At 40.8% G+C, this 23,377-nt stretch overlaps 1 protein-coding gene across 7 annotated transcripts in view; it reads left to right on the plus strand.

The window, feature by feature from the left end:
• Positions 1–23,377, plus strand: part of nek1 (NIMA-related kinase 1) — an 83,580-nt gene that overhangs the window by 19,530 nt on the left and 40,673 nt on the right. For 4 of the 7 annotated variants that reach the window (XM_057840993.1, XM_057840995.1, XM_057840998.1 and 1 more), the window contains exons 10-17: positions 180–252; positions 1,125–1,270; positions 1,350–1,406; positions 6,399–6,452; positions 6,665–6,742; positions 20,479–20,651; positions 20,714–20,836; positions 21,137–21,239. In XM_057840993.1, coding sequence (XP_057696976.1) covers positions 180–252; positions 1,125–1,270; positions 1,350–1,406; positions 6,399–6,452; positions 6,665–6,742; positions 20,479–20,651; positions 20,714–20,836; positions 21,137–21,239 — 807 coding nt within the window. The remainder of the gene's footprint in view (positions 1–179; positions 253–1,124; positions 1,271–1,349; positions 1,407–6,398; positions 6,453–6,664; positions 6,743–20,478; positions 20,652–20,713; positions 20,837–21,136; positions 21,240–23,377) is intronic. The other 3 variants (XM_057840996.1, XM_057840994.1, XM_057840999.1) reach the window with 3 other exon arrangements.

Genomic DNA, 23,377 nt, shown 5'->3' on the forward strand with positions numbered 1-23,377 from the left:
AGACAGTTTTTTTCATCTGTGTGATTTTGACAAAGATCAGATCACGTTTGATGGTGATTTTATGCAAAAATGTGAGAAATTCCAAAAGGTTCCGATACGTTTTCATACAACTGTAATTAAGTTGGAATTCATATAGGCTTGAATTTAGTCTGGACCACAAGTTCCATTCTTTCGTTTAGGTCATTGCTCAGGAATTCCACCATATATCTGTTCACAAGCAGAAGAAAAAGGGTGCGCATCAGGGATCAGAAGGTAATCAAACAGTTGCTGATTTGGTATATGTCTGGTTGTATTTATTTATTTTTTCTATTTATCGCCGAAGGCCTGTCAAATTACCACTTGTGCTGCTGTTGTTGTTGGAGTTGTGTACATGTTTTCTATCTCTTTCTCTGGTGTTTGTGACAGTATATCAAAATGGTGATACTGGTACTGGAGGGAACGAATGAATGAACAAACCGTCTCGCCCCTCCCAGTGTAAACAGATTTGGATGCCTACTAGTGATAAACTCATTACAGTTCACAGCAGAAGGATGAAAAAAGGTTTTTTTGTGTTTATGAGTTGTGTAATATCGCAGAATTATTTCCTAACCAATGTATCCATAATCGTTGTATTGTCAGAAAATTAATATAATGAGCCTTGTTTCACAAATAGTGTCTTAGGGCGCTTTCACACTAGCACTGTTTGGTCCTTTTGTTTTGTGAATGTGAACGCGCCTCCAAACTCTAGTTCGGACGAAACAAACAAACTGTGTTCCGTTCAAAAATTGAGGGTCTCGGTCCACTTTAAGCACACCCTGCTTCACCTGTGAATGCAAGTGGAGCAGAGTGTGCTTATGCTTTATGCTACATTACGTGCAACGGCTCCACGCTCCCTGTCCTCCCAGAAGGGAGGTATTTCCTCTTCTAGATTTGTCCAATCAATGAGTGCGTCTTTTGTCCACGTGATGCTACTCGCACAGTTCGGTTGGTACAGTATGAATACTGAACCTTTTCAACACGTCTTTCCATGAGACAAGAGGCACAATTCATTTTACAATCTCTAATGAAACTATACCTACGGTCATACGTTCTGTAAAATTGAGTGTATTTTTCCTCTTTTTTTCATTTTCTTAACCTGTTTCTAGCTAAACGCCCTGCCCATGGTTTCATACCATCTGTTGCTGCCAAGATTACAGCACCTGCATGTAAATACAGAGTGCCTTTAACCGCAAGGAAGGTGTCAGTAACCAAAAAACCTGTTGACAAGAAGACTGCTATTAAATATACACCGGTTAGTAAGATTAAATAATCACCCTGTAATGCCTGAGCTACTCATTTGACTTTTTTCTGAAAGACTGTTATGTGTTCAGGCCCCTGCATCCATTCAGAGAAGAGTAAGTCAAGGGGATGAAGACAGGCGAAAACAGGTACGCCGCTGAGAGGGCCATGCAGTTACGCTTATATTTCATTGTGGATAACCTGTTCTTTGAACGGTGACCTTGCAACCCCCCACCCCCCCACCCCCACTGTTTCCAGCATATTGTCAAAATGTCTGACCTGATTACCGGCTAATTCCATACAGTCAGTCCACTCACCGTCACTCCGATCCAGCCCGCCTGCGTGCAGGCCACGAATTCGTTTGAACGTTTGTCCTTTCCGCGAACTCCAGACGTGCATTTGCAAAACTGAGAAGGTGGTTTCAGTCATGAGATGTGGCCCAAAAAAAAGATCCGGAAGACAAAACTTTTATTCTTTTCAATTATGTCCAAAATACCGACATTAGGTGAGATTCTCCAATGTTTCAAGTCGACATTTCGTTTTGTCTACAAGGGGTGAGTAAAACGGCCAACACCAATTTTTCATTCAATTTTAAAGGCTATTGCAGTAGTCGAGTCTGGATGTGATGAAGGCGTGAATGAGTATTTCAGCTGTGGCTTGGGAGAGGGAGGGACAGATGCGGGCGATGTTGCGGAGATGAAAGAAGGAGGTTTTAGTGAGGTGGCTGATGTGTGGTTGGTATGACAGTGTTGAGTCCATTATGATGCCAAGATTACGTACGGAGGTGGAGGGGGTGACAGGGTGACCATCAATGAGGAGAGTGAGGTTCTGTACAGAGGGGAGGAGAACTTTGGGTCAGGTGATGAAAAGTTCTGTTTTGTTACTGTTGAGTTTGAGAAAGTTATTGTCCATCCAGGTTTTTATGTCGGACAGGCAGTTTGAGATTGTAGAGAGAATGACGGGTGATGGATTTAGCTGAAATGTACAGTTGAGTGTCGTCTGCATAACAGTGGAAATTGAGTCCGTGGTGGCAAATGATTTGACCGAGGGGAAGCATATAGATTATGAAGAGGAGGGAGCCGAGGACCGAACCTTGGGGGACACCATAGGTGACTGGAGAGATGTGGGATTTATGGTTATTGATGGAAACGAAGTGGTGACGATCGGAGAGATAGGAGGTGAACCAGAGGAGCGCAGTGCCAGATATCCCTATTGACTGAAGACGGTGGAGGATGATGTTGTGGTCAATGGTGTCAAATGCGGCAGAAAGGTCGAGGAGGAGGAGGATGGAGATGGAACCAGAGTCAGCGGCAAGGAGAAGATCATTGGTTACTTTGACGAGAGCTGTTTCAGTACTATGGTGTGCACGGAATCCAGATTGAAATGTTTCAAACATATGCGAGGAGTGGAGATGGTGCTGAAGTTGGGTTATGACGGATCGTTCCAGAATTTTTGAGAGAAGTGGGAGATTGGAAATGGGTCTGAAATTGTCCAGGTTGTCGGGGTTAAGGCCAGTTTTTTTCAGGAGGGGTGTGATGGTGGCGAGTTTGAGTGGGGAGGGGACTGAGCCAGTGGTGAGAGAGGTGTTTATGATGTTGATAAGAGGAATGAGAGTGGGAATACAGGTTTTAAGAAGAGAAGATGGTATGGGGTCAAGATTGCAGCTGGAGAAATTCATAGTTGAGATGAGTTTGAAGATGTCAGGGGGAGCGAGAGAAGAAAAGGAGGGAAAGCTGTGAGATGTAAGTGGAGGACTGTTAAGATCTGAGGAAGAGAACTGAAGGAAGTGGATGCAAGTGAACTGTGTATAGTTTGGATTTTTGCATGAAAAGAAGACAAAGTTATTGCATTTGTCTGTCGTGAATGTGGCAGTGATATTGTCCTTGGGTTTGGTGAGTTTTGCGAATGTGGAGAATAAGGTACGGTGGTTGGAAGAACGAGAGTGAATAATTTCAGAATAGAAATTGGAACAGGCTGTTTTGAGTGCAGAGTTGTAAATATTGACAATGTGTTTGTGGGCTTGGGCATGAACTGTGAGACCAGTTTTTCTGTAGAGACGTTCAAGCTGTCAGCGTTGCTTCTTAAGAATGTGGAGATCCGGGGTATACCAAGGGGCAGAGGTGGAGAAGGAGACTGTTGCTGTTTTGAGAGGGTGTGTGGTTGAGGCAAGAGGAGAGTGTGTGGTTGTAGAAGTTGACTAGATCCGAAGCAGTAGAGTCTGAGGGGAGGGAGGAGCTGGTAATGGCATCAGATAAGGCGGAGGAGACAGAATCGGGAGGGAGTGATTTCAGATTACAGAAGGTTATTGTTCGTGCGTGGTTGTTGGTGGGGGTAGGGATAGAAATGTCCAGGGTTATGGCCAGATGATCTGAAATGGTGAGGTCAGTCAACGACAGGTTATGGATGGTGAGGGAGGGTGTGGAGCAAACCAGGTCCAGAATGTGGCCATGTTTATGTGGGTTTGACGCATTTAACGCACATGCCCCGCTCAAACAGATTAAAATGACAGCACAGTGTCATGTCCACTTGTTACTTGTGTTTTTTGGTGTTTTGTCACCCACTGCTGGCACTTGGGTGCGACTGATTTTATGGGTTTCAGCACCATGACCATTGTGTAATTATTGACATCAACAATGGCGAGGTACTAGTTTATTTTTTGATTGAAAATTTTACAAAATTAAAACGAAAACATTAAAAGGGGTTTTAATATAAAATTTCTGTAACTCGTACTAACATTTATCTTTTAAGAACTACAAGTCTTTCTATTCATGGATCGCTTTAACAGAATGTTAATAATGTTAATGCCATCTTGTTGATTTATTGTTATAATAAACAAATACAGTACTTATTTACAGTATGTTGAATGTATATATCCGTCTTGTCTTTCCATTCCAACAATAATTTACAGAAAAATATGGCATATTTTATAGATGGTTTGAATTGCGATTAATTACGATTAATTCATTTTTAAGCTGTGATTAACTCGATTAAAATTTTTAATCGTTTGACAGCCCTATTTTTAACGTGTGTCAAGACAAACTCCTGCATAGGCATGTGCCGGTATGAGATTTTGACTGATAACTTATGATAACCTAAAGCAAAAAAGGTTCCACACTATCATGGTATTGCAATTTAAGCTCTATAATGTTTGGGTTAATTTTTTTCCCCCATTGAACAGTATTTTTTTTCTTTAACTTATAGACTAAACCACAGCCACAGCTCAAGTTGCTAAACATCTGAACAAAAATAATTATTTTCCATATAAAAGTAAATACACTTCTAAATAAAATAAAATTCAAAGATATACTGTATATATATATTTCCGGCACTTAACTGACTTTAAAGCTCCATCTCAACATTTTTAGAGACCTGCTCATTTTCTACATATTTCTCTTTCAGTCCAAGATATGATGCGGGAATGTGAACATATTCACCATTTCTGGGTTAATATAACACTATTACTAATAATATTAATTAGTTGAAGATTAATTAAGAGTGAGAGCAAGCGATAATACGCGTGTGTATGACTCGTATCATTATTTACACGTTATACAGACACACCCACCCTCTCTCAACACTGAAAGTCGCCAGAGAGAAAAAAACACCACAGGCTGTATTATGAAAATGTTCTTTTGAACAGATGTTTACATGGGCGGAAGACTTTACAAAATTAACTCTTATAGTGAGGAACCTACTTAGCCGTCTTGGCATGCTAACTACTCATGTTAACAGCCATGCGAACAAGCTTACGTTTTTGTTTTACTGTTGCTAGACACACAAACAGGCTGGAGTGAACTCTCTTAGCTGGTGGGAAAACTTTCATGACAGCGTTTACTTGCCTTAAATTTTGTGTAAAATGATTGATGATGGTCACATAAATGTGAAATCATGTTGGAGTTGTTGCCTACACATCGTCTGTCCTTCCTCATCTAAGCTGCGACCGTCTCTTTTCGGTAGCCGAAATACTCCCAAACTTGACTTGACTTTTTGAGGGTTTTTTTAAAAAGCTCAGGTGTAGTTTTGACAGCAACAGCAATGACACTGCAAAAACAGAAGGGGGAGGGGTAATGAGCTGCCGCTTCAAGCCATTTTTGCTGCACTTTTGGGACATAAAAAAATAGCGAAGCTCGTACAGCTATTTGACGGAAAATCATACCACGGTACCTTGAAACCGGTAACCGACACATGCCTACTCATGTATTGTTGTTTTATGTTTGAACGAGTCCTATTATGACAGCTTTTAATTGTTGTTGTTATTTTAGGTTGTATTTCCAAAAGAGAAATTACATTGTGCCCAAAATCTGCTTCTTCTCATCCGTGGTGATGCTCAAAGTGCCCCCATGGATACGAATTTTTTTTTGTCATGCATAAAGGCCTTTAAAGTGTGTTTTCGTGACAATAATTTTTTTCAGAAAGAAAAAAAAACACACGCACACCCCTTCCCCCTTCGAAGTCATTTCCTTTAGTAATTTAAAAATATATTTTACTGAATGCAAATGACCTAAATCAAATTTGTTTCTTGTAAATTTCAATAATATTATTTTTTATTTATGCATTTCTATCTGCATCCTCGTATTGATTAAAACATCTTTGCAGCATAGGTCTGATCGGAGCGACGCTTTCCGAACTTTGACTATATGGAATTTGGGGGTTAATGTTTACCATCTAGGCGATCTGTGATTTGATTGCAAATTGCCTTTGTAAGCCAAATGGCTCTTTAAATGAGCTGATTTCAAATTTGTGACTGAGACATTACACCTTGCCTTATTGTGCAAGTAACTGCCCACTTTGTGCTCCTACTGCAAACAACAACTCACCAGTGGCCACGTGCGGTCTGAATATAATTTGCTCACTGACGCACCGACTCCCCAATAGCTAGTCTGACCGAAGAGTTTAAACACTAAATACTAAAATTTATTCGGTCAGCCACATAATAATGAGAATCCGGCTGTTTGTAGAAGCATGTAATAAGGTCCAAATTAAATGCAAATTGTCTAGCTGCAACCCAGCTAAAATTACATCAGAGGTTATTAAAAAAATAATGTACAAAAAGAATAACGGAAGGTCACCTTCAAACAGTTATTTTTCTCCAATGTCACTTTTGAGTTTTTTTTGCCTTATTGCCTTTTACTGTCTGGCAGGAGGTTATCAAAAAAAGGAAGAATCTGATTGATAAAGAAAAACTGCGAGAGCAGGTGAGCTCATGGACAAATAGTTATTGCTGCACTGGGTAGTTGTAAAATGTCAAATTTACATATCTGTGTGTCTTATGATGATGAAAGCCGAACATATTAGGCAGTATGAGAAGGAAAAGTTGAGTGGTAAACAACAGTGTGAAATGTACTGTATACTTTTTTTTATTTTTTTAAATAATTTGCAGTTGATGATGATATGCAATCTTTTTCAGATTAGTCGTATGAACCATGCCAGGGAGCAAGGCTGGAAAAATGTCTTGATATCAAGTACTGGAAGCCCAGAGAGGACGGTACTTATTTTATCATGTTGCGTAGTTTTCACTGGAGCCTTTAAATGTATGTGTATACACTACCGTTCAGAAGTTTGGGGTCACTCAGACAATTTAGTGTTTTCCTTCAAAAGTCACACTTTTATTTTTCAAATGAGTTGCAAAATGACTAGAAAATATAGTCAAGACATTGACAAGGTTAGAGATGAGGATTTTTGTTTGAAATAATCATTTTCTCTATCAAACTTTGCTTTTATCAAAGAATGCTCCATTTGCAACAATTACAGCTTAGCAGACCAATGACATACTAGCTGTTAATTTCTTGAGGTAATCTGGAGAAACTTTACTCCACGCTTCCAGAAGCACCTCCCACAAGTTGGATTGGCTTGATGGGCACTTGTTGCGCACCATACGGTCAAGCTGCTCATGGGTTTGAGATCTGTTGAGTGTGTTGCCCACTCCATTACAGATGGAATACCAGCTGCCTGCTTCTTTCCTGAATAGTTCTTGCATAATTTGGAGGTGTGCTTTGGGTCATTGTCATGTTGCAGGATGAAACTGACTCCAATTGAGTGTTGTCCACAGGGTATGGCATGCCATTGCAAAATGGAGTGATAGCCTGCCTCATTTAAAATTCCGTTGACCTTATACAAATCTCCCACTTAACGAGCACCAAAGCAACCCTGACATGACATCACTCTTCCAGCATCTTTTCAGTTGTTCTGCATCTCACAAATGTTCTCTTCGATCCCAAGTCCAAACACCTCAAACAATGATTCGTCTGTCCATAACACTTTTTTCCAATCTTCCTCTGTCGAACGTCTGTGTTCTTTTGCCATATTAATCTTTTCCTTTTATTAGCCTGTCTCAGATATGGCTTTTTTTTTTTTTTTTTTTGCCACGCTGAACTGAAAGCCAGCATCCCGGAGTCGTCTCTTCACTGTCGAAGCCGCTCGATGAGGACCTGCGAGGCATCTATTTCTCAAACTAGAGACTCTTATGTACTTGTCTTCTTGCTCGGTTGTGCAGCGGGGCCTCGCGCTTCTCTTTCTACTCTGGTTTAAGGGTGTAACGGTACATGTATTTGTATTGAACCGTTTCGGTACGTGGTGCTCTGTTCGGAACGGAGGCGTACTAAACGAGTTTCTGACATAATGGAAACCTTACTTTTCGAGGCTGTGAGTCGATCGGGTTACAGTTTCTTTGTGTAGATTATATTTACTCCGTCTTCTCTACTATAATGAGGACCAACACGGTAGGACAGTATAACCCAGAAACGTCAACGGCGTGACAACGTGGCCGCCGCGAGAACGCAGTTAAACGCGGGTGTTAAAGTCAATCAGCCAATGCACACCAGTCGCAGTGCGGCCGCGTGTTAGACGCGTCCCAGAAGCGGCTCAAAACGACGCACGCAAAAAGAACGGCAGAGTTTATTGTTTGACGCGAGACGCGACCCTCCTGCGTCAATACTACTACCGGTAGCTAGGATCGGGCAGACCGGAAGTCACTCGTGTAAAAATACGGTGGAGCCGGTCGATTTTCAAACTAATATGGAATCGTAACCCACTTTTTGAGTCCATCAGATCTCTTGAGTGGTAGATCGGGGCACAGTTGATTTGTCTTTGTTGATGTACTGCTGTCTTCTCTGCTATAACAATAACCAACACGGCCCCGTGTTCAATACAAAACCCTCCTACCACAACAAAACAAGTTGGAACTAATATTCACATTGGAACTAAAGTTATACAACAAAAAATATACAATATAAATGAATACTACATCACATTTGTAAAATGTAAACACATAATAAAATAAACTAGGCCTGCAAGCAGGACTGAACGGGCCCTCGCAATCTAGCGCAACTCGGACGTCACGCAACTCGGACAGTGTGCAGGTCAGGGTGGTGGCAGATCCTCCTCTCTAATCCTCTCATTAGAACCTAACATGCTCGAAAGTCGCCTCTTTACATTCACACACCAAAGAGATAAAAACCCCTATTGGAGAGAGTACTACAGAAAAGGAGCCACTACTGAGCTGTGCAGCCAAGCCCTTATTCAAAATCAAAATGAATCTTCTAACTGGGCCAATTCGACCATGTGTGCCAAATTCTGTGGCACACATTCGTCACGGCAACAGACAGACATGTGGACATGGGCCGTAAAATAAGTATTTCAAAATGTCTTGAAACTACAATGACCAACCTGAAAAGAACTGGACATGTATTGGAAAAACGAGTGACTTTCTATTGCCACTAGTTGGCGCTGTAGGGTTGATGCAAATGACCCCTACAGGACCCTTCAGAGTATGACTCAACAAGCACGAGATGTTTGGCGCAGATATGTTGTAGAAGTTATGACTGTTCAAAACTTGTGGTGAGACGAAATGGCTTCAGTCATTTTCACTTCTCCTGTTGGACTCTTCTGCTTCAACCAAACCTCAGTATTTTTCATCAGGCACCTGAACACTTGTCTTATGGCTCCCCTGATGCAGGTTTCAGGTGAACATATTTTTTTCCTTTGAGGAGGAGCCTGTTTAGTTTGTTTTAGGAGCCTGCATTTCCTGTTCCCACTAGGGGGCGCTAGGCCTAATGGGTAATGTTTCAATGCACTCGTGTTAAGGGTGGGATCCCGCACATACATGCCAGATATGAAAAAGATTGAACGTTGTGTCAAGGAGTTATTAGTCTTTTACTGAATTTTTCATTTTGCCAAAAAAATGGCAGACTTTGGCACCACGCCCAGGTCAGACCCATGAATGAAAACGCACCATTTTGAAAATTTTAGATCTCCTATGTCTCCTGAATAGTCTCACCAATTTTGAAGATGACCCATCTAACTCCCTCTGTGACAAGGTCTCAAATGTGCACCCTGTTAATTGATAAAAATTTCACATTCGATCCAAAATACTCGATTTCCTGTTTGGTTTGGAATATGGGTTCAAGAGACTTTTTGGAGCAGTTTTGCGACTCCCCAAATTTCATTGCCCTACGTTAAAAAAACCTAATAGGAAACGACTTTTTGAAAAATTCAAGGGGGCGCCACTGAGCTATTTTGTTACATTTTTTTGTAACGTTGCAAGATTATCAAAATCCATGCAAAGCCGCATGTATGTGCAAAATTTGGTGAGTTTTCGTGCATGTTCAGGCCTCCAAATATAAACTATACTACAAATGGATAAAAATTTCACATTCGATCCAAAATAGCCGATTTTCTGTTTGATTTGGAAAATGGGTGCAAGAGACTTTTGGGAACAGTTTTGCATAAGGTATGGACTCCCCAAATTTCATTGCTCTACGTTGAAAAAACCTAATAGGAAAGGCCTGTTTTAAGACTCCTTTCTGTCGCCACTAGTTGGCACTGTAGAGTTGATGCAAATGACCCTTACAAGACTCTTCAGGGTATGACTCTCGACAAGCACGGGAAGTTTGGCGCAGAAATGTTGTATATCTGCTGGGTTATGACTGTTCAAAGTTTTTAGCGAGAGAAATTGTTGACGGTCATTTTCACTTTCCTGTTTGGACCCCGCCGCTTCAACGAAACCTCAATATTTTTCATCAGGCACCTGAACACAGGTCTTAAGGCTCCCCTGATGCAGGTTTAAGGTCAACAGATTTTTTTCCCTTGAAGGAGGAACCTGTCTCGTAAAAAAAGGCATTTCCTGTTCTCACTAGGGGGCGCTAGGCCTAATGGGTAATATTTCAATGCAGTCGTGTTAAGGGTGGGATACCGCACATACATGCCAGATATGAAAAAGATTGAACGTTGTGTCAAGGAACTATTAGTCATTTACTGAATTTGTCATTTTGCCAAAAAATGGCCGACTTTGGCACCACGCCCAGGTCAGACCCGTGAATGAAAACGCACCATTTTAAAAACTTAAGATCTCATATGTCTCATGAACAGTCTCACCAATTTTGAAGATGATCCAACTAACTCCCTCGGCGAAAAGGTCTCAAATGTGCACCCTGTAAATCGATAAAAAATTCATATTTGATCAAAAATAACCGATTTCCTGTTGAGTTTGGAATATGGGTGCCAATGCTTTTTTGGAGCGGTTTTGGACAAGGTATAGACTCCCCGAATTTCATTGCTCTACGCTGACAGACCCTAATGTTATAGGCCAATTTTTAAATTTCAAGGGGGCGCCACTGAGCCATTTTGTTAGATTTTTTTTTCAGCGTTGCAAAATTATCGAAATTTACAATTTATGTATGTGCAAATTTTGGTGACTTTTCGTGCATGTTCAGGCCTCCAAATTGGCCGTTTTCATTTGCCCTGAAAAAAAAAAAATATATATATATATATATATCCTTTGCAAAACAATAGGGCCTTCGCACGCTTAGTTCTTGGGCCCTAATAATAGCCCATTTAAATAAAATAAATTGAAATGAGCTAAAACACCTGTAATTAAATAATAAGAATAATACACAGATCCTGCTTACACAATTACATTTATTAATTTCTGTCTGGTGCTTTAACTTGAGAAAATCCACCAATAAAGCTTTTGAAAAAGGTTCATAAGGAAAAAAAAATGATTCATTAAGGCATTTCATTTGTAAAATACATGTTAAAATCTTTGTCATTGGGATTGCTTTTCTCTTTAGCACAGAACTTGTTTTTTCTTCTTTTTTTCAGAAAGAAAGCTGATCAATACGCGGGGTCTGAAAGGCAAATTGTTGTTGGATTATCTTTAAATACCCGCTACTTTTTGAGCAGAATTCTAGCTTTGTATAGGCCAGTGCTTCTCAATTATTTTCTGTTACGCCCCTCCCCCAAGGAAGACGTAAATGTTTCGCGCCCCCCCAAACTCTGCCGCCAGACACAACAAAATAGTATCACAAAATAAATAGTATAATTTGTCTATTACTATTATAAGTACGCCTCTGCCTCTCATTGTATCCTTTTTTTTTCTATTAGAGAAAATAACTGAGATTAACTTATAAAGTATAACCTTATTAACATTGTTGTGTTTGTAACAGAAAAGACTTAACACGCATCAATTTGCCTGAATTAAAAAAAAAAAATCACATCCAAACTGTAAAAATACACTCAAGGTACATTTTTGACCACTTGATACTGAAAAATAAAATCAGTAAATACTAACAAATTCAAATTGATGAGAAACATTAACTCATGAGGACAATATGCCAAAAAATTTGACTGAAAAAAACAAAACTGAATAGAAGAAGAAGAAAAAAAAAAGTGTCTTTGGACAGAAGGACAGTTTTTATTTTCGCTGCTCGCTGCTCCCAGTATCACCTCCAGTTTGCAAAGATGTGGGGTTATACTGCACTGAGCATGCTAACAGTGCTCACTGGTTTACTGATATATCACTGACAAAGCAGGACGATTGTTGGCAATATTCGGCACGTTTTTGCTGAAAAACAACCAAGCAGCTTATCAATGAGATTGGGGTCTAATGTCTTTAAAGTGCCTGTGACACGAAAAAGCATGTTTATTTCATAATACACGCGGTATTTTATGCTCCTGAATGATATGGACCGCTTGGATGTGTGTGGAAGCGATCGCTATATTTATTTAGTTTTTTGAATCCCGCGCCAGGAAAATGAGTGACTTCCGGCTTCGGTCTTGCATTGAGGAGGAGGTAGAAGACGTCCTCTTCACGCTACAGTGTACTGTTGTGTATGAGGACGAAGGATTCAGCTGATTTTGCGGATTAATACGTTTATTTTTCGCATCACGCCAGCCAAACGGCTGCAGAAAAATCATTCTGTATGAGGGAGAGGCGTATGCGCCTTTTTGGAGTTTCAAACGGTTCCCATTCACCGTGGATATTTACTGTGGGACCATTGGACTTACGAGGAAGTGAGTAAACATCTTGTTTTGTATTATGTCAAATACGAATACAGCGATTACAAAGTAAACACTACAAACTTCCTTTAAATGAAGGACTACTTACGTTTGATCATTGATAGGCATGTAAAAAGCTCTCCTAATGCATTAGCAGCAGCACGTTAGCTGCGTTAGCTCCAGCCACCCTCCTCCGGGGAACGAACTGTAAATTGCTCTCCGCCGGGCGGTTTGCCGATCCGCTAAAACATTCGACAACCGGGTCGTCATGTCAAATAATCCAGGATAGCTTTGTGTGATTTTCCGCTCTGAAGACTTTGAAACATCACTCGGTTCGGGTTAGCATGTCGGCTAGCTGTCACTCCTTCTGGTTTGTTTACATTCTCCGAAGCCGGGGAAGGGAAATGACATATGTCCGATTTAGGTGTCATAAAATATCGTTCGGGAGGTGCGACAGTAAAGGTGAAGTCGACAGTTTTGACCATTATGTAGTAATTTTGCCATGTCGTCTTGAATAAATGGATTTTTATTATTTCATATTCCATTTAGCACAAGATTGTTATTTGTCTTGACCATGCCATTTATTTAGCAATTGGGGAAAATACTTGGATAAAAAGAATATCCTGTAAAAATATGGAAGTAAAGAGACAGAAACAATGACATTTTGCCGCTCTCTTCGTCGCGTTTTCCTCATTGTGAATAGTTCCCCCTCGACGGGCTGACTGGTCCTTCTCAAGCCATTTATATAACTATTGGGGAAAAATACTTGCATAAAAAGAATATCCTGTAAAAATATTGGAGTAGAGAGACTGAAACAAGGACATTTTGCGGCTCTCTTCGTCGCGTTTTCCTCGTTCTGAACAATTCCCCCTCAATGGGCTGAATAGTAAAACCGATGAGCCCAGTCTACCGCTGACGTCATCCACCTGTTGGGGACGCTAAAGCCCTATAATGGTAGGCGTGGCTAACCGGCAGATTAAAAGACTAATTTCTCGTCATCTGCGCTTTGCTAAATTGTTGTATATAGTCGAATCGTCTCAAAATATGATTCTAATTCACATAATAATGCCATTTAAGACTTTTTTTCTGGTGTCATATGCTCTTTAAGTGGCGTCTTAATTGATTTGGCTTCCGGCTGTCCGCTATAATAATTTTTAGACACAGTAAACAGTGGTCTTTCCTCGTCTACCACTGTATTAAATGTCAAAGCTAAAAGGCAAACGGCCCGAAAAACGCGCATTCTCGGCAGCCAAGGGAGAACCGTAGGTGAGGGCGGTCGTCGTGACGATCCCAAGCCGGACAATGGCACTTTTTGGGCGGACACGTGAGAACCGGAGAAGACAGTGGGTCGCTGCGTGAGTCCGGCCGGAAAACGGTGTAGGTTCACTATCCTCTTCCCCTCACTATCCACTCGCTCTCGCTATATAAGCTGTATAATTGGCCGAGGAAATGCTGTCCCGTGAAATGCCTGTTTAAAAATGTTCCCGTTGTTACTTCTTGCGTTCGCTTAAAAGTGCCCATTTAAAAAGGAAAAGCGATGGATGATACTCCACGCAGAGCGTATTATTAACAAATGTTAAAGTTGTATAGACATATAGCGAGAATAACGAACGTCACTGACAAGCGCAGGCCCCCGCGAGTGGATAGTGAGGGGAATAGGATAGTGCACCTACAAAGGCTTTCGAAAACGGCGCACAGCTCTCCAGCTCTTCATTCATGAGTCTCTTCCGTGTGCTCTTGCTTACTTCAAAAATACTGCGCGCACTTTGAAAATGAGAGCGCCACTGCCACCCACTGAGTGGATGTGCAAGTACACTTTATTGTAGTACGGCAAAAAAAAAAAAAAAAAAAAAAAAGCATGTTCCCTGAGGTCACACGAGCCACCCCTGGCATCGCTCTGCGCCCCCCTGGGGGGGCGCGCCCCACTATTTGAGAAGTACTGGTATAGGCTAATGTTCCTATTGTTGAAAGCACAAAGGTGTGTAATAAACAACTAACACATTAATATTTTGCATTTTGTTTTCTTCCTGTACCGAAAATGAACCGAACCGTGACCTCAAAACAAGAAGAACAGATTTTAAGAATAGATTGTCAAGTTTAATGTGAAAGTTGTCTTTTTATGGCCATTTTGAGAGTTTAATCAAACCCAAACTCCAGATACCCGACTAGCTCAAAAGAAGATCAGTTTTATAGCTTCTCTAACCACCTAAACTGTTTTGAGCTGTGTCAACATAATTGCACAAGGTTTTCTAATCATCTATTATCCTTCTAAGGCGACTAACAAGCACAATGTACCATTAGAACACTGGAGTGATGTTTGCCGTAAATGGGCCTCTCTACAAAACTACGTAGATATTGCGTTAAAACGTTTACAGCTACGAGGGGTATTCAAAAAGTAATGCACCCAACTTTAACTTTATTATGTACAAACAAATTATAATAGCAACATGTATTATACATCAAAAGAAAGGTACAAGTGTGAGGATTACATTTTTACTCCTCCACATAGTCTCCACCTCTCTCAAGAGCTGCAGTCCACCTATGAACGAGGGGATGTATACCAGTGTTGTAGAACTCAGCTGGTTGCTCTCTAAGCCAATTCTTGACAGCAGTTTTCACTTCATCGTCATTGCCATATCTGTTGCCCCGGAGTCCTTCTTCCATTGGACCAAAGAGGTGGTAGTCTGACGCCAAATCAGGAGAATATGGCGGATGTGGTATCAGAGTCCATCCAAATGAAGTGATGACCTCCATGGTCCTGATGCTTGTGTGAGAACGTGCATTGTCATGCTGGAGGAGCACATTGGCCATGCCCAAGTTGGGCTGAACACGTCAAATTCTTGCTTTGAGCTTCCTAAGAGTCTCAATGTATACCTCAGAGTTAATGGTTTCCCCCTTCGGCAAGAATCCACAAGGATTACACCTTGAGAATCCCAAAAAACGGTAGCCATAATTTTTCCAGCTGACTTTTGGGCCTTGAACTTTTTGGTCCTTGGTGAATTTGGGTGACGCCATTTCATTGATCTCCTTTATGGTCTTCAGTACTGTTTTTAAATCACTGTACCCATCTTCTTACAGTACTATAGTCTATGGTATCATCCTTGTAGACATTTTAAACTGTTGTGAATCCTCAGAGAGGTTTCTCCCTCTGCATTTTCAATTCAGTTATAGACCCTACTCACCAACGTCACAGAATTACGTGTCGCTGTATCCGGCCCCCATTTGTCAGTCTCTGTTTAGCCCTATTCTCAATGGTTTCAATTAGTCGTTCAGTTTATAGAGCAATTCATGGAAGCCCCGGTGCTTTCAGACGCTGTAAACTCATTGGATGCGTTGCATAAAAGGCGTTATGTGGAAAAGCTTCAGTCTATCCATTTGCCAGATCCATATTTGATGCCTTAATCGATATTTTTCGACCCGCTGTCTTCGCCCTCTCTGCCTGGCGTCTGCTACCCTGATATCTACAACTATCTTGTCCACACAAAATCAGCCTATTCTCACGAAAGTTTGAAAAACTTTAAGAGCAGCACTCTAAGCAACATTACCACGTGTGACCCTTTACTTCCAATTTTCTAAAATGGCGACAATCAATTAAAAAAAAAAAGTTGACTGCGATGGCCGACGCTTCAAGGATAGGTGAATATTGGACTATTTCTTCAATAAAACACGCAACAACTGTGTCTGCCTCATTTGCAAAGAGACAGTCGCTGTTTTTAAAGAGTTCGATGTGACGCGATAATATTACCGAACAAGACACGCTGACATGTACAACATTACAGGAAAGATACGCAGCGAGAAATTATAGCAACTAGAAGCTAGTTTAATTTCACAGCAGCAGTATTTCGCAAGAGCCCGAGTGTCGAAACAGAACGGCACAAAGGCGAGATTGTTGAAATTATGAATTAATGAAAAAAAAAAAAAAAAAAAGTAAATGTGACACACAGAAGGGCTTTTAAATATTTGTTTAAATATATTGTTCTATGTGAATCAGCCAAGGTAGCCCCCGCATTTTTACCACACCAAATCTGGCCCCCTTTGCAAAAGGTTTGGACACACCTGTTTAACTGATGAGCCGTAGACGAGGCCAGCTTCTTTCACTTGGTACCAGCTAAATATTATTCAAAATGTAATGATGATAGAAGAAATAAGCATCTTGAATTTGAAACTGTTATGTTGTCGGCGATTAGCCTCGCAATGATCTTAATTGTGGTTGTCAGCCCAAAACCCTCTAAATATATATTAAATGCATCTTACCAAATATAAAATGACTACTACATGATCTGTGGTAATCGTTTGGAGCCCAGTTTTCTCGTCGAATTGCAGCAGTCCATCTCGCTGTCCTCTCCGGGTCTCTCGGAATACGGTAAAACTTCAAGTCTCTCCGTCTATCTTCTCTGTTACTGCAACCAACCGCCACACACGCCTTCACCATTATGATTATTAATGTTAACGAGCAGAAAAACACGCCATAATAGGAGGAATTTACGAAGCGGTAATGCGTTAACATGACGAGTAGACGGACAACATGGCGCGGAGGCGTGGTTGTGACGTCATGTGAGTAGGGTCTATAGCTCTTTGTTTCTGACGAGCTTCAAGAGGGGCAGCCATTTTGGAAGCTAGTTTAAGCTTTAAAAATCTGAAAATAAAAACACATGACAATCACAAAAAGGTGCGTCCTATCATGTTTGTGCCAAATATAAGCAAGATTGGTAAAATCCTGTTCGAGCAATGCACTTGGGTTCATTACTTTTTGAATGCCCCTCGTAGGATAGTCATTTACCACATTAATAATGTATAGTGTTTTTCTGATAAGTTTAATGTTATTTCCATTGGAAAAAAAAAAAAGTGATTTTTTTTTTTTCAAAAAGGAGGAAATATCTAAGGGATCCCAAACTTTTGAACGGTAGTGTATGTAATATATATACAGTGAGAAGCAGAAGTATTTGCACCCCTTGTGATTTTGCAAGTTTACCAACTTAGAAAATAGGTAGAGGTCTGAAATTTCAATCATGAGATGCATTTCCACTTATAGAGACGTAATCTTAAAAAAAATCCGGAACTCACATTTTATGATTTTTCAATTATTTATTTGTATTTTACAGGGTTCATAAGTATTTGTTTGTACCCCTAAGAAAACCTGGCAAATATTTAGTGTAGAAGCCTTTGTTTGCAATTACAGAGGTCGGACGCATTCTGTATTTCTTCACCAGGTTTTCACATATGGAAACATGGATTTTGGCCCATTCCTCCACACAAATCTTCTCTAGAGCTGTCAGGTTTCGTGGCTGTCGTTGAGAAACACGAAGTTTCAGCTCCATCCAAAAACTTTCTATTAGATTAAGGTCTGGAGACTGGCTAGGCCACTCCAGAACCTTGATATGCTTTTTACTCAGCCACTCCTCAGTCAGCTTGGCTGTGTGCTTCGGATCATTGACATGTTGGAAAATCCAGCCACGACTCACTCATCTTCAAGTCTCTGACTGAGGGAAGGAGGTTGTGGCTCAAAATCTGACCGTACATTTCACCATTCATCCTCTGCTTTATATAGTACTGTCCCATTTACTGAAACGCAGCCCCAAAGCATGAGGTTTCCACCCTAATACTTGACAGTGGAGATGATGTTCTTGGAGTTGTACTCAGTCTTCTTTTTCCTCCACACACGACAAGTGAAGTTTGCACCAAAAAGTTTGACTTTAGTCTCTTCTGACCACATGACTCTACCATGACCCCTCTGCATCATTCAGATGGTCCCTGGCAAACTTCAGACGGGCCTTCACATGTACTGGCTTCAACAAGGGAACCTTCTGAACAATGCTTTGCTTGATTTTAAACCATTGTATCGTAGTGTTCTACTGACGGTAGCCTTTGAAACTGTGCATCCAGCTCTCTTAAGGTCATTAACCAGTTCCTGCTGTGTAGTTCTAGGCTAAGTCCTCACTTTTCTCATCATGAGTGATGCCCCACGAGGAGAGATTTTACATGGAGCCCCAATCCGAGGTAGATTATCAATCATGTTTAGCCTTTTCCATTTTCTAACAATTGCTGCAACTGTTGATTTATTCTCACCAAGCTGCTTTCCAATTGTCCAATAGCCTTTTCAAGCTTTGAGCGCAGCAATTTTTTTCTCTGGTGTCTTTCAAAAGCTCTTTAGTCTTGCCCATGGTAGCAGTTGGATTATGACTGACGGTGGGTGCACATATGACAATATTGAGCTCAAACAGGTGATGGGTGGGTGCAGAGGTTGCGCTAGACATTTTCGTTGTCTGTCATTTTGACTGACAGGGTCATAAAAATCCGGCCATAGTCTATTTTTACCCGTCACGTAAATTTTTAAAATGATAATGATTGCATATTCAATAGTACTTCGTTTTCATTCATTTTTAATTAATATTGTAACGCTTGCTTGGCGGCAAAAAATTAGACACGGAAGTCGTGGTATTTTTCTCCCTTTTTACTCTGCTTACCGCCAACAACTCCGCCCCCAAAGAAAAGGAGGCAACGATATAGACCCCAATCACCAACGTCACACAATGATCTTAATTGTGGTTGTCAGCTCAAAATCTTCTAAATATATATTAAATGCATCTTGCCAGATATAAAAAGACTACTACATAGTCTGTGGTGATCGTTTGGTGCCCAGATTTCTTGTCGAATTACAGCAGTCCATCTCGCTCTCATCTTCGCGTCTCTCAGAATACGGTAGAACTTCAAGTCTCTCCGTCTATCTTCTCTGTTACAGCAACCAACCGCCACACACGCCTTCACCATTTTGATTATTAATATTAACGAGCAGAAAAACACGCCGTAATAGGAGGCATGTACGTAGCGGTAATGTATAAACATGACGGGCTGACACACAATATGGCGGCTCCGGTCAGGGAGGCGGAGTTGTGACGTCATGTGATTGGGGTCTATACACAGGCGGCAATCTTGTCCATCAATTGGATGACGCGCTGGCACACCGGGTGCACCAATAAGAACCTCGCGTTGATGTGTCAATCACGGTGCCGCCGCCAGACCCCGGTTACGCTACAATATTTTGACAGAATAGCCAACGACGTCATGCATTAAGAGAGACAATAGCTAATTAATATGCCAACTCGCCACCCTGTGGTCTGGGGTGTGAATTGCAACCTGTCAAAATGACTGACGGACTTCAGTTTTTTCCGTCACCGTTTTAAACAACCGGTCAACGACGGAAAATTTCCGGTTAACGCGACCCCTGGGTGGGTGGTTACTTATGGGGTAAAGGTGGACTTTTTTTTAAGTTAGACCAACAACTCTTTGAGTGTCATAATTATTACTGATTCTCAGGGGTACAAATACTTATGAACCCTAGTAAATTACAAGTAAAGTATTGAAAAAAATCATACAATATGATTCGTTGACTTATTTGAGATGATGTCTCTTAGTGGAAATGCATTTATCTATATAAGTATAACACCATTTACCATTACCATTGAACTTTCAGACCTCTACCTATTTTTTAAGTGGGTGAACATGCAAAATCACAAAGGGTACAAATACCTGTGGTCCTCACTGTCTATGTATGTGTGCATGAATATGTGTATATATATATATGTGTGTGTGTTTGTGTGTGTTTGTGTGTGTGTGTATACATATACTGGACTGTCTCAGAAAATTAGAATACACAATATTCTAATTTTCTGAGACAGTCCTGTATATTGTTCTATGTAAAGGACGTCAGCCAAGGTCGGCCCCCCACATTTTTACCACGCCAAATCTGGTCCCCTTTGCAAAAAGTTTGGACACCCCTGCTTTAAATGGTGGATTAATGTACAGGACTGTCTCAGAAAATTAGAATATTGTGTATTCTAATTTTCTGAGACAGTCCAGTATATATATGTATGTATATTAGGGATGTACTGAAAACAAAATTATTGGCCCCTGTATGTATTAGCTTTGCATTTTGTCATCCAAACTAAGAGTCATTTAGGTGGTGGAAAGAGGGCTGCAGATGTGCCAAGTTCCCCTCCATCCTCTGTTTTGAGCAGAAATCCTTATGAAAACTACCATGCTGCCCTTGACCAAATGGCTAAACAATCAAATGAAGTTGGACTCTGCAGGGAGGGATCAGCTGGGCCAGGCACTCCCATACGGTAATTTCTTATCTTACCCACAAAGTTTAATAGATCTTGACAGTGTTGTGTCTGTTTTCAAGTAGTGTGCCAGCAGCTGTTGGCCCTGTGCTTCCTAATGGTCCCGCCCCACTACTAAACCCAGATACAGTCAAAATGGAACTACAAAGGTTGCAGCATGTTTCCAAACAAAAACATATGAGCAGGTAGATCGCACAGTCTAATGCACAGGTGTCAATCCGATTCCAGAAAGGGCCGAGTGGGTGCAGGTTTGCTTTCCAACCAATGAAGAGGACACCTTTTCACCAATTAGATCTTTTATATATGTAATCAGTTAAACTTTGTCAGGTGCTGCTGGTTTCAGCAGGAAGTTCATTGGTTAAACTCTCTGCACGTTATCGGTTGGAGCAAAACCACTAGGCCCTTTCTGGAATCGGTTTGACACCTGTGGTCTAATGCATCGATAGCAATCCTTGCCTTTTCTATTTACCATATCATTTTTATAGGCAGAAAACACGTTTGCCTGCTGAGCGTGTATACCAGGTTGAAGAGTTTTTACAGCGTAAAAAGGAAGCATTGCTCAACAAAGTACGGGCCGAAGGACATCCGGTACGTACGTTATTATTGTATTAACTTTGCTGCATATAAAAAAAAAAAAAAGTCTAGTAATTGCCTTGCAAAATAGTTTTAAATCCTTTTTTGGATTTAAGGAAAACCAATCTGATATCAACGTAAATCAAAATCTATGCTTTGCTTCTAGTGCCGAACCCACCAAATCTCAGTCAACGTTCAGCTCATCTCAAACCACAAAGAGCTCACACGCTAATTAATTACAAGCCACAGTGTCACTGCAGCCTTAAATTAAAGTGCGTAGATTGAGCTCAGAAGAAGAAACCATTTGTAATATCGCTTAATCAATTTAAATATGTTATGGTACATTGGGGAGAACAAGTATTTGATACACTGCCAATGGGTTTTCCCTGTATCTAATTTCTTCATAACAGCATTAACGCAAATTCCTTTTTGACGCTGTTAGTTTTTTAAACATGTGGTTAATTATGGTCCTTCCCAGTAGTTTGGACTGCCAGACAAGGCGTGCCGCTGACTATTTTCAGTCGGAGTGAAATCCTGGTTGTCAGGTGAAACTTAATTTGGGGTTTTTAATGGCCAAAATGTACCTCTGTGAAGTTGGTCCCCTATCAGACACAAATGTATGGGAAACACTAGACACTGCAATTTCTGGAGAAATTACTATGAGGCTTTGCTGTGGGAGACACAGATCTTGGCCCCGCCCAGGTTGATGTAGGGACAATATCAGGTCACTTCCTGTGGATTTGGGCACATTTTCGGGACACGACCTGTTGATTTAGAGGACATATCCTGGTGATATCAGGTCACTTCCTGTTGATTTGGGGACATTTAGGGGAGTAGGAAATTTGGACATGCATGGCCGTCAATGGCATCGACTTACATATGCGTCAATAGAATCCAAGTACATTTGCATCGCTAGAATCGACATACATGGCTGTCAATGGCATTGACGTGCATGGCCCTCATTGGCATCCGTGAACATGGGCGTCAGTGCAATATAAATGCCGTTGGAAATTAATTGGAAATTTGAACGTGCATGGCCGTCAATAGCATCAACTTACATATGCGTCAATGTAATCCAAGTACATTGGCATCGCTAAAATCGACATACATGGCTGTCAATGGCATTGACGTGCATTGTCCTCATTGGCATCTGTGTACATGGGCATCAATGCAAAGTAAATGGCATTGAAAATGAATGGGAAATTTGGACTCAAAAGCCTGTCAAATGGCATCCTATTAGAAATGAATGGGACAATTTTTGGCAAATTTTTGGGGAAACGTACGTTTTTTTTTTTTTTTTTCAAATTCTGTATAAGACCTTTATGCCCCTCACCGTCATGGAATTTTTTATGTCCAAATTATGTGATTTGGTCAAAAATTGTTGGACAAGTAGCGTTTTGAATTTTTTTCGAAAAATAGGCGTTTACAGGCAAACGGAAAAATTTTCGGATTCGTTCGAAAAAGTCCCTGCGTCGTGCAACAACTCCGGTCGTTTCGATATTCGAACGGTTCCCGATCGGTCAAACGGTTCGAGCTGCGCAGCGTGCCAAAAAAATGCCATTCAAAAAAAAAAAAAAAGATTTTTACTACATGGGCCTTTGCAATGCAAAACCCCATATAATGATGTCATTTGTTTGTGCGAGGTTTATGGTCGTTTGTGCTTTCGTTTTTGAGATATTAAGATATTAATTTCGAGTTAAGACGTAAAGCTGCCCCCCCATTTATTGCAAAAATGGACCCAAAATGGTGCCATTCGTTTGTGCTGTGCTGTAAAAATTGTTTGTTGCTGCTATTGTTTTATAGATTTTGAGATATTCATTTCGAATGATGAAATTACTCGCAGCCCCTCCATCGCGGCTGACAAAGCGTACAAACTCTCTCAATAACAGAGGGGTGTCCCAACAACTAGCGCAAACAGTAAATGGGTGGGCTTGCTATAATAATTTCAAGTGATGACGTGACCCGCAGACCCCCATTTACTGCAAAATGGACCTGAAAGGGTGCCATTCGTTTACGCTATTTGTTGCTTCGTTTCCCCATTCATTCCTCGGTCCCAAAACCTATGCCAAATCCTTCATAGATACTGCAGGTAAAATTACAAATAGCAATAATCAGAGCAAAATAAATAAATTATGAATACAAATCAAAATAGC

Source organism: Corythoichthys intestinalis, chromosome 7 (genome assembly GCF_030265065.1).
Source record: "Corythoichthys intestinalis isolate RoL2023-P3 chromosome 7, ASM3026506v1, whole genome shotgun sequence".
Classification (NCBI taxonomy): domain Eukaryota; kingdom Metazoa; phylum Chordata; class Actinopteri; order Syngnathiformes; family Syngnathidae; genus Corythoichthys; species Corythoichthys intestinalis.